This window comes from Capra hircus, chromosome 13, assembly GCF_001704415.2.
Source record: "Capra hircus breed San Clemente chromosome 13, ASM170441v1, whole genome shotgun sequence".
Taxonomy (NCBI): Eukaryota; Metazoa; Chordata; class Mammalia; order Artiodactyla; family Bovidae; genus Capra; species Capra hircus.
This window is the reverse complement of record NC_030820.1, coordinates 50,998,559-51,011,016: the sequence shown is the minus strand read 5'-3', so window position 1 is coordinate 51,011,016 and position 12,458 is coordinate 50,998,559. Positions and strand designations below refer to the sequence as shown.

General features: G+C 37.7%; 1 protein-coding gene across 2 annotated transcripts in view; it reads left to right on the top strand.

Annotated features, from left to right (window-relative positions):
• The window catches only part of ATRN (attractin), a 185,014-nt gene that overhangs the window by 68,657 nt on the left and 103,899 nt on the right, over positions 1 to 12,458 (top strand). For both annotated transcript variants that reach the window (XM_018057410.1, XM_018057411.1), the window contains exons 7-9: positions 10,089 to 10,179; positions 11,004 to 11,247; positions 11,515 to 11,698. In XM_018057410.1, coding sequence (XP_017912899.1) covers positions 10,089 to 10,179; positions 11,004 to 11,247; positions 11,515 to 11,698 — 519 coding nt within the window. The remainder of the gene's footprint in view (positions 1 to 10,088; positions 10,180 to 11,003; positions 11,248 to 11,514; positions 11,699 to 12,458) is intronic.

The following is a 12,458-nucleotide window of genomic DNA, read 5'->3' as shown; positions in this document are numbered from 1 at the left end:
CATCATGTGAAATCCTGGGCTGGAGAATCACAAACTGGAATCAAGAATCCTGGAAGAAACATCAACAACCTCAGATATGCAGATGATACCATTCTAGTGGCAGAAAATGAAGAGAAACTGAAGATCCTCTTGATGAGGGTGAAAGAGGAGAGTGAAAAAGTTGGCTTGAAACTCAACATTAAAAAAAAATGAAGATCATGGCATTTGTTCCCATCACTCCATGGCAAATAGAAGGGGGGAAAAGTGGAAGCAGTGATAGATACCATATTTGGGGTTCCAGAATCACTGCAGACAGTGATTGCAGCCATGACATTGAAAGACACTTGCACCTTGGAAGGAAAGATGTGACAAACCTCTGTGTTAAAAAGCAGAGACATCATTTGCTGACAAAGGTCCGTAGAGTCAAAGCTGTGGTTCTTCCAGTAGTCATGTATGGATGTGAAAGTTGGACCATAAAGAGGACTGAATGCCAAAAAATTGATGGTTTCTAATTGTGGTGCTTGAGAAGACTCAAGAGTTCCTTGGACTGCAAGGAGATCAAACCAGTCAATCTGAAAGGAGGTCAACCCTGAATATTCATTGGAAGAACTGTTGCTGAAGCTCCAATCCTTTGGCCACCTTATGCAAAGAGCTGACTCATTGGAAAAGACTCTGATGCTGGGAAAGATTGAAGGCAAAAGGAGAAAAGGACAGCAGAAGATGAGATGTTTAGATAGTTTCATTGACTCAATGGACATGAGTATGAGCAAACTCTGGGCATCAGTGAAGGATAGAAATTTGCAGTCTGTGGGGGTCACAAAGATTCAGACACAACTTAGCAGCTGAACCACAACAGCAGCATCTTTGCTTGTTTTTCTGTCTTCTGTTTCTTTCCAGTGGACAGTTTCTGTTTTGGCGATGACGAAAATGTTCAGTGTTTGCACTGTCGTGTCTCACTGTTATGTCACTGTCCACATGTTTTTGAGCACTTGAAATGTGGCTAGTGTGACTAAGGAATGGGTTTTAAATTTTCAGGTCTTAGTCCGCAGCTTACTTGATCTTTCACCAATATTTAATATGACTAGTCTCTCCCTCTTTTAAACAGTTTCTTCACTTTGCTTTCAGAACTGTACATTTCCTTGATGTTTTTTTTTTCCCCCAACTGCTCATTCCTTCTCGACCTCCTTAGCTGGTTCCTCTTCAGCTGACTAACTTCTGAATGATGTGCATCAGGGCGCAGCCCTCTTGGTCCTCTTGGTGAGTGTGTGTATGTATTCTCTCGGTGATCTCATGTTATATCTTGGCCTTTATGCTGGTGACTTTCAAGTTTATATCTGCTCCCTAGATTTGTCTCCTGTTCCCATATGTCTACCTCTTCATTTGACCTCTCAGTCTTTGTCTATCCATTAGGGATCTTAAACGCCATGCGTCTCAAAGTGATCTTTCCTCCCAGCCTTTTCTTGCCCCAGAAGTCCCTATCTCAGTAAATGACTACTCTATTCTTCTATTTGCTTAAGCCCCCAAATTTTGTAGTTATCCTTGACTTCTTGTTTTTTCTCACTCCACATCAGTATATGTTTAGTCATCTCTTGCTGTGTAAATTGCCACAAACTTAGAAGATTAAAACAACACACATCGTTACCTCATAGTGTCTGCTGGTTAGGGGTCTAGGCGTGGCTTAACTGCAGTCAAGGTGTTCCCTGGCCTGTGTTCTAATTTAGGAGTTCAGCTGGGGAGGAATCCACTTCTAAGCTCATTCAAGTTGTTGGCAGAATCCATTTCCTGGTGGTTGTAAGACTAAGGGCCCTGACTTCTTCCTGTTTGTCAACTGGAGGTCACCTCATAGTTCCTGGAGGCTGCCCAGATTTCCTTATCACTAGGGTTTTCCCAGTAGTAAAATGAAGTAAGGCTGCTTACCAGGCCACAAGGAGAGTCTTTTGACTGAGCCTGCTAGCAGGGTAGAGGTCATGAAAATGACATCTCATCATCTTTGCCGTATTCTGTTGGTTAGAAGCAAATCATGGATCCTGCTCACATGAACATGAGGAGGCAGGGATCATGAGGCCCACCCTCCTGTCCATCTGCCACAGTATGTCAGCGGGTCTTGTTAGTCCTACCCTTAAAATCTATCCCTAATCTAACCACTTCTTATTACTTCTAGTACTGCCACCCTGAGAAGTAAAGGTAAAGTTAAAGATAGGAAAATGATTGTTGCTTCCATTTTATACTAGATATTATGAAAGTCGTATATTCTACCATTTATGTGATTTTTAGTACCTCTGCCTGACATCATCTTCACTTGAAGCAAGAAATCTAGGAGTTGTTTCGATATTTCCTCTCCTTCACCTCCTTTTAACATTAATCTCTTATCCAGCCCATCAATCTGTCACCAAATGCATGCATATTCATTCTTTTCTCTCTCAGACCAGCTTGTCAGTGTCTCATCTAGGCTTCAGCAGTATGTTCCTATCAAGTCTATCTGCTTTCATTCATTCCTCTTAATCCATTTTCTAAATATCAACTAGAATGCTTTTTGAAGGGTATATATTTTATCATTTATGGCCTTCTTAAAACCTTTCAGTGGCTTCCCATGGGATTTAATGATCCTACCTGATGTGACCACTGCTTACCTTCTGATACCCAATTTGTTCCCCTCCTGCCACCACCAACTCTCCTTCCTTACCTAAAACTCCTTACTTGTAGTTGCTGTTTCCTCTATCTAGACTGTTCTGCCATTGTACCTCAGGGATAGTTTCTTTTACCCTTTACATACCCTGTCAGTTAACTGTGCCACAATGAGGTCCTCCCTGATAAGCCGGTTCAGACAGGTGCTCCTTGTTTCCTTTCATATTTCTCATTTTCTTTAGAGCAGTGTTCATAATTTTTAATTCTACTTTAATTCTACTAATATGCCCATTGTTGTACTTGCTCATTTTCTGCCTTTTCTACCTTGTGTTTTCCAAGATTAGAGACCTTGCTTATTTACTCAATTTGACCTAGTGCATAGAATGTGCTCAAATAATTATTTATCAAGTGAATGAGAGATTAAATGAATTATCTGTTTCCTTCACAAATATTTGTTCTTAGAAATATTTTTGTCACCTGTTACTTTTATTTGACTGGTAAACCTCATGAGCCACATTTATTTTTTAATTTTAAGTTATTATTTTGAGGATATTAGTTTATTGCTTACAGATTATAATCACCGATTATAATCTGTAAGCAATACAAGCTTCATCCCCATCTATAACTTATCGCTACCATAATTCAACTTAGATGTATTACATAGGATATACCAACAGTTATGTTAATAACCAAAAACCTCCATGACTTTGCTTGGGTGACTTTTTAGCAGTGAATTCCAGGTCACAACACAGTAACTGTCAGTTCAGCTATACCAAGATTTCTGAAGACAATGGCTTCTCTACCCAAGCAGGTTGTGCATAAATTTCAAATGGAACCTAGCATCACCCTGAAATAATTCTAGCTTCATACCATTGGGGTTGTTTACCAAAATTGCTTAAGAGAAGACTAACTTTGCACAGCACATTTTTAATAAAAAAAGACACACTTATTCAGCATTATGATCACACTATTACATTTAGCTATCAATAGCATGGGTGCAAAAGAAAAATAAACCTACTACATTAAAACCCTTTGTTGGAATGCTTTATGCTTTCCATGGAACAGAAATCGAAATAACCTGTTATACAGTTAGTTGCAAATACAGACCTCGAGTTTTTCATCCATACACATGGGTGTTGTCTAAAACATATCTTCTTTGTAGCAGCTGGGCCCTGCCACCACTGTACTTGACCGAGTTCACAAATCTGTTATAACCTGTAGCTTCCCTGTCATGTCTCTGGCTCTCTTCTTCTGTTAAGCTTTGTTTCCTGGCAGTAATTAAAACCTTCTGCAACCTTGTGCCACTGCCATAGCTACTGCTGCTGTTGGAATCACCATATCATCTTAGTTTCATGGTTTGGCCAAGTATTGGGCTCTACCGCCATAGGGGCCAGAATTTCTATCTCCAGTTTCCTCCTTTCATGGGTCCAAAACTTGAAGATTGATTATTGTAATTTCCAAAATCATTAAAGCCTCCACCACCTCCAAAATTGCTTCCATCATTACCAAATCCGTTATAACTGTACCCACATCCATCATATCTACCACCACCACGAGGTGCCACAAAGCCATCTTGACCACTGAAGTTTCCTCCACAACCGAAGTTGTCATTCACATTACCAAAGTTTCCAGAGCCACTTCAGCCTCTTTTGTTTGATGAAGCACTAGACATCTCTTGCTTAAGTAGGATTTTCCTTACTTCACAGTTATGGCCATTCACTGTGTGGTATTTCTGAACAGCAATCTTGTCTATGGAGTCATGGTCATCATAGGTTACAAAAACAAAAGCCTCTCTTTTGCCACTGCCTCAGTCAGTCATGACCTACGTTTTCCCCTACTGTGAAGATAATCTCTTAGTGTTCTTCAATGTCTTTAGTAATGCCACCAGCAAAAATCTTTTTCATAGTTAAATGGGCACCAGGACTTTGAACATCTTCTCTTGAGTTCCCTCTTTGGTTACACATCTCTTCCATCCACTTTGTGGCTTTGCATTCATGGCTGCATCCACCTCCTCCACAATGACATACGCAATGAACGTGCAGCCTCTGGAGCACTTGGTATTTGGATCCCCCATTACCACACAGTCTGTGAGCATTCCCTGTTGCCCAGAATGACTCCTCAGACTCACATCTGTTTTTTTTTTTTTTCGACACTCAAAGCTGTGATGAAGATCTTCCATGATTTTCCAGCTCTTTGGGAGACTCTTGGTTTAGACACGACCGCAGTGGAGGAGGGAGACTTTAAAGCATTGTCCATGGGCAGAAAGGAGTAATCTAACGAATATATCTCCACACTTATTCTGTAGATTTTTAACATGTTTTCCACTTGTAATTGATCAAAACTACAGTGATTTTACAGCCTTATGTATTTTGTGTAAATACTAATACAGTTTCAGATAAATTTTTACTGACTCACGAAAAGTAAATATAGTGACACCTTTTAGAAGAAATATTTCTGGAACTTTAGATCGTAAATTTGATCATCGATACTCTTAGATAAGTATATTTCAGGAATTACCCTCACTCTTTTTTCTCTACGACCCTGTTAACCCAAAACTTTGTTATGTTAAAAAACAGTTCCTTTATGTCACCCAAGGGTCCTCTTGCAAAGTAAATGGCCTTGGTCTTCTGGTTTAAGATTTCCAACTGAAGCTTCATCATTGAATTTCCTTTCCTTGAGCAAAAAGTGTGTGTTGTTGTGTTGCTGTTTTTTAAGTTAAAAAATAAAATTGGAAATTGAGCAACTAGGTAAGGAGTATCACCTGATCCAATAAACTTAAAACAGGCACATAGGAACAGTAAGACCTACTCCTCTTTACCCCGCAGAAAAATGAAAACAGTGAAATTCTCAGAGTTAACACTAATAGCCCCAAATCTAGAAAGAAGCAAACTGATTGGGTATCACTGTGGGTTTTCTTTCTTTTTTTTTTTTTTAAACCCTTTTAACTGAATAGTAGAAGAAGTAGTTGATGATAAGGATCAGGTAAAGAGTGGGGAAATTGATTAACTGGCTGACCCTACCCAGAAGTCAGAGCTTCTGTGTAATTTGGATATCCCAAAATTTGATCTCTGAGGAAGGACACAAACAAAATCTCAGAGGCGAGTAGACTTTGGAATTATTATTCTAATAGACTGAACACACCACCCACATCTGAGCCCCAATATTTCTTTAGACTTTCAGAGAAGGGGAAAGAACATAAAATGCCAACTCTCACACTAAAACTAGGATGGAAAGATTAGCTTGTCTTAGATACAGTGGAAAAAGGAAAAATCACACATACTTTGGGAATGTGATATCTGGAGAGCAATCGAACAGCAGCAAGATGAAAGAAATGACATTGTTGCAAATGCAAATATCTATGGTGAAAAAAGTAAAAAGGAAAGAACACAGCATATAAAACTGACAAGAACTGATCATAGAGGAACAGCAAACTTGAAAGCAGAAGACTTCTTCTAGCTGCTTTGTGCTATGAATCAAAATAATGAGAATCTGAATTCAGAAAACAAGCTGGAAGACAAGAAGGTAATAATAACAAAATGAGATGAAATGAGAGGTTGCGCATGTAAAGAAATACAAATAAATTACCTACAGCAAAACCTAGAATGAAAATTGAACTGCTGACACCTCAATAGACATGATTCCTGTGCATACAGATAAAGTTAATTAGAGGAAAGCAAAGATACATGGGAGACAGAAGATCCAATATAATATAGATAGTTGCTGTGACTGAAGAAAAGAACCTAACAGAACAGGTGGATTGAAACAGCACAAGATGTTTCGGGAAGAATTTTATAATTGTTCAGTGATAAGACCTAATTTGATCAAGTTATTGGGTGGGAAACCTCAGGTAGTTCTTTGCCTCCTTCTGGCTGAGATCATGTTCAGTCTCTGCAGAGTGTATCCTGTGGTCTTTGGATGGCTAGAAACTGAGATTGAAATACCAGGCCACTGGGAGGGGCAGAGTATGTGCCCTGTGGCAGGATGAGCATTGTGTTACCAGCCATCAGGGAGGAGCTTTGTGAGAGAAATGGCTGTACCTTTATGGGAGACACCTATTTCTGAATTCCTGAGGTTTGTCTTTGCTTAACTGCATGTCCAAGTCTTAGAACCAGTTATTGAATATTCCTTTATCTTGGACTCAGCTCCCATAAGGAGGAGCATTTATTCAGTACATGGCATTTCTCACATTTTGTTGCATCAGCATTGTTCTTGTCTTATGTTTGCTTTTCTGTATTGTGAAAGAGTGACAACTTGTTATGTGTCTTTTGGCAGTTCATCTTAACTAGATTATAGGGACCTGCCAGCACCTTAGTGTCTCTGACCAGCTGTCGGGCTGACATGTTGACTGAGGAAAAGTAACATGCATTGAGATACAGATTGAGCACCTTCCATGTCACTTGAGAGAGACATGGATTGGGTCATGTGGAGACTTGTTTCTGGGCTCTCACCGTTTGCTTCTGTTTTTGTGCTCCTCTCTTTCAAACTTGAACATAGGATATATATGTGTTTTTCAGAAGTCATCCTAGTTCTTCTCAGGAAACGCTTTGTAGATTGCCATAAAAGTTGCAGTAGTATGCAGTCCGTTTTGTTAAAAACATTTACCCAGATGTGTATAAATTATTTAGACCGTAAGTAAAGTATGGTACTGTGTCTTTAAAAAAGAAACTGAGGGGTGAAAATAGAGAAATGCATTGATTGATTGAGAAAGGGAGGGAGGGAGGAAAGAAAGGAGAGGGAGAGAGAATGAGAATGATTGAGACTTCTTAGACTTCTAAGCAGAAAAACAAACCACACAAGAGTGGAAAAAAATCAGACTGGCCTCAGACCTCCATTGGCAACATTCAGTACCAGCAGCATTCAGGGGAGCAGCATCAGCAAGGTGTGTGGGAAAGAAAGGATGGCCCATGAGTATTATACACATTCACCTCTCAAGCTAGCAAGCAGATATTCTCCAACATGAAAGAATTTAGGGGAAGGTGCACATACGGGCTCCCCTTGGAGAAGCCATTTGGCAGTGAAATCTAGCCAATTAATAAAGACTCAAGAAGGAGAAATTGTGGTAAGAGGAATATGAGAAGATTGATTCAGCTAAAATGTAGATCCAGTACTATATAATTCTGAAATTATAGAATGGAATGTGCATGATTTGAACCTGGACAATGTAAATATAACAAAAATTAGAAGAAATGGGAGGAAATATAGGTGCTAATGTTTTCAACTTTCAAGGCAGGAGGTTAGTGGAATCTGTCCAAAAATAAATTATGTATAATTTTTAAATTAAATTGAATTTACTCTCTAAATAATTTTTCATGTATTTTTTAAAATGTGGAATATTAAAATACATAAAACAATAGCTGGTACTGATTTAAGTGTTATTCGTATTTAATGAATGTCACCATTTTATGTTTGCTTCAGATCATGTATAAAATATTTTAAGATAAAGGGAAGTGTTTAGGGAAAAATAATGAATGCTAATATATTTACCATTCAGGTTAGAAAATAAAACATTGCTGATAAAGTTAAGACCCCTGCATGCCCCACAAAAATCCCAGAGACAGTCAGTATCCTGAGAGTGTGGTGTCATTTGTTCACATACATGTCTTTAGATTTTGAATATGGGCTTCCCAGGTGGCGCAGTGGTAAAGAATCTGCCTGCCAATGCAGGAGACACAAGAGACTTAGGTTTGATCCCAGGGTCAGGAAGATCCCTTGGAATGGGAAATGGCAAGCCACTCTGGTATTCTTGCTTGGAAAATTCTATGAACAGAGGAGCCTGGTGGGCTACAGTCCATGGAGTCCCAAAGAATCAAACACAACTGAGCATATTACACACAAGAGACTTTTGATATATATGAACATATTTAGCATTAATAAATTTTCTGCTTTTAGTTTTTATAGAAACAATATTCTGCAGTTTGCTTTTTTAGCTTAACATTGTTTCAAGATTTATATTAATAATATGTTGCTTGAGCATATTTATTTTTTACGCTATTATATAGATGTACTATAATTGATTAATCCATTTACTATTGATGGATACTTATTTCCCTCTTTGCTATTACGTTGTGATAAAACATACCTTATTTACGTATAGTAATGTTTTTCATAGTTTAAAAAATTGTATTCGGGAAAACTATAGAATGTAAACATTTAAAATATAAAAATAGCATTGGTTCCCCTTTGGTTTCTTTTTTCTATTAAATTATATAGATTTAAAGTTAAAAAAAAAATAAAATAAAGTTAACACTTTATTAAAATTATCACCTATATTATGATCCCCTTTGTATAAATGTATATTATCAATCTATTCTTCTATTTGTATGTATCCATAAAAATATCTGGAAGAAAGTTTACATAATAATATTCATTTCTAGGTGACAGAATATGTGGTCATTTTGTATTTTAAAGGTCTTTAAATGTATTCATACTGTAATTGAGATGGTATAATGATATTCTAGTTTTCTTGAAAATATTACTTTCTAAAGTAAATGGGGGGAATGAATTGAAAGAGTAGCATTGAAACATATACCTTACCATATTTTAAAAAGATAGCTAGTGGGAAGTTGCTGTGTAGCACAGGGAGCTCAACCCAGTGCTCTGTGACAGCCTGGAAGGGCAGGATGGGTTGGTGAGTGGGAGCGAGGTTCAAGAGGGAGGGGACATACATGTACTTATGGCTGATTTGTATTGTTATATGCAGAAACCAACGCAACATTTTAAAGTGATTATCCACCAGTACAAAATTTTTTTAATGTAAATTAGGCAAAGAAAAGGAAAGGCTAGAAATTTTTTTAAACCTAATTGTCATCCCTTTTTCAGTGTGTGTCTTTACTTTTATATGGGGCTTGCCTGATAGCTCAGTTGGTAAAGAATCTGCCTGCAATGCAGGAGACCCCGGTTTGATTCCTAGGTCAAAAGATCCTCTGAAGAAGGGATAGGCTACCCACTCCAGTATTCTTGGGCTTCCCTTGTGGCTCAGCTGGTAAAGAAGCCACCTGCAATGCAGGAGACCTGGGTTTGATCCCTGGGTTGGGAAGATCCTTGGGAGAAGGGAAAGGCTACCCACTCCAGTATTCTGGCCTGGAGAATTCCATGGACTGTATAGTCCATGGAGTCTCAAAGAGTTGGGCACCACTGAGTGACTTTCACTTATTTTTATATGGTTAAATGAAAGAAAAGTTATAGTAATGAAAGTCCCTTGACTATAATGCAACCTGCAAGTGATCTAGTGCATAGAAGTTTTCAGGAAACACTAGAAAATTCAGTTGGTTTTCTTTTTTGTTCCCAGACAATGTAGCCCCGCTGCCCCTTCCTGAGTTCTCAAACGCCTGATAGGCCCAGATACTAGATATGTTTGCTCAGATACCTCCCCACATCCATCATAGATTTAAAGAGCATCTCCAAAATGGATTAGATTACAAATAAAGACTCCAAGATGTTCTGTTTCCTTGTTTGGGTGAAAATATGATCTGTTTGTTTTGTAGGTATGACCTTGCTTCTAGGGAGTGGCTTGCACTGAACCGTTCTGTGAACAGTGTGGTTGTTAGATATGGCCATTCTCTAGCATTATACCAGGTAAAATGTCTCCACTCTGTACTAAGCTAGAAACTCAACTCTTCCATCATTACTCTTATCATATTATATGATTGATAGCTTTTTAATGTTGGATTTTTTTCCTAATCTTTTTTATTGTGGTAAATTATGCATAACAAAATTTACCATCTTAGCCATTTTTAAGTGTACAATTCAGTGATAGTAACTTCGCTCATAATGTTGGAGTCATCATCACCATCCATCTTTGTAATTCTTTTGATCTTATGAAATTGCAATTCCATGCTCATTTAACAATAATTCCCCATTCTCTCCTCCCTCCTACCCCTGGTAACTCCCATTCTGCTTTCTCTGATTTTGACTTCATTGTTGGTTTTAATTAGGGGAAAGCTTTAATATTTCAGGGGTATATAATTGGTTAAGTTAAAGTTGAGTCTAACCTGAGAGATTTAAATGGATTCATAAGTCAGACTGGGATATTATGAGTGTGGTACCAAATGATTAATAATTAACTTAGTGTAGATTAGCTTTTACATTCATTAGCAAGTTTAGCCAAGAATTACAATGTAATTGAATAGTCATTTTCATTTCCCTGTTTTGTAGTTTATTTCAACTTTATTTTTCCAAATCATTTTATATTGTAAAAAGTCTTGTATGAGGAAATCCAAGAAAAGTGGCCAAGTATTAGGGATAAAAATAATGGTTTATTTTGTTCTTTCACTGAAAGGTGCTTTTCACTAACACTTTTAAGCTAAAAATAATATCGAGGTTTTGAACTGTTCACTTTTCTGTGTTTAGAATTGATCCTTTTGATATTTTTTAGAATTTTGTTTACATTTTTTCCCCAGGATAAAATTTACATGTATGGAGGAAAAATTGATTCAACAGGGAATGTGACCAATGAGTTGAGAGTGTTTCATATTCATAATGAATCATGGGTGTTGTTGTCCCCCAAAGCAAAGGAGCAGTATGCAGTGGTTGGGCACTCGGCGCACATTGTCACGTTGAAAAATGGCCGAGTGGTCATGCTGGTTATCTTTGGTCACTGCCCTCTCTATGGATATATAAGCAGTGTGCAGGAATATGACTTGGGTAGGTATATTTTTTTCAGTGAATGTATTTTGAATGTCAAATTTAAAGTAGTATGTATTTGTTACTGTCAATTTGGCAGGGAGCCAAAGATGTTTGGCCACCTGGGTTTGTATTAAGTTTTAGGTGGCCTTCCTTTAAAAATGATTAAAGAAAGTTATGTGTATCAAGTTTCCCGAAATCTCTTCTGTCTTAAGCTAATTGGTAATTTTAAGTATTTGAGAGGAGGAGCCTGCAACATTTGCCTTGAACTGTTTGCTCTCTTTCCAGATAAGAACACGTGGAGTATATTACACACCCAGGGTGCCCTTGTCCAAGGCGGCTACGGCCATAGCAGTGTCTATGATGATAGGACCAAGGCCCTGTATATTCACGGAGGCTACAAGGCTTTCAGTGCCAATAAGTACCGGCTTGCAGATGACCTCTACAGATACGATGTGGACACCCAGATGTGGTGGGTACTTTTTCTTGAGCTTTCACTTTAGAATGTGAATTCTGTCAACTGTTGGGAAAATTGTGTTCCAGTTTTGTTTTCAAGCCTTTCTGATACCTCTCTTCATCATTGTAATCAGAGAAATTGTGAATCAAGCAGAAGGTGATAAGTAGTAGTATCTATAAGCTGTGAACTAAGCAGAAGGTGATAAAGTAGTAGTATCTATAATTTTGTAGTAAGTTGATTAGAACCTTGTGTTTTGTTTTTTGTTTTTACTGTTTTTCCGTTTCCATACACTCAGTACCACTTAGTTCTTCAGAGTCCTAAGGAATAAACTGTTCTACATAGCTGAGTTTATGTACACTGTTGTACTTAAGTTTGCTTTTTAACCTTTTTTTGATGACCAAGATATTATCATTGGGGTCAGTTATTGGTATCATTCCATGAAATCATCAGAGATGGACTCAGTACCCAAAAGATTAGAGCTCACCTCATTCTACTCTCTTTTGGTCTATACAAAGTATGCTAATCTTAATAAATATATGGCAAATTTGAGTTATGAAATAATTATAAAGCAGTAGTTTCTCTGCTTTTTGTATTTCCTTACATATTTGAGACCTCAGTATGGATACATATTATCTATAGTTAAAATGGTTATTTTTAGTGACTGTGTAATACTCCATCATGTGGGTATACTGAGCCTATACAGTTGATAGTTTTGGTTTCTAGCTCTTGTCTTATTCGTAAAGATTGTATGTAAGCTTCCATCTATATTTCACAT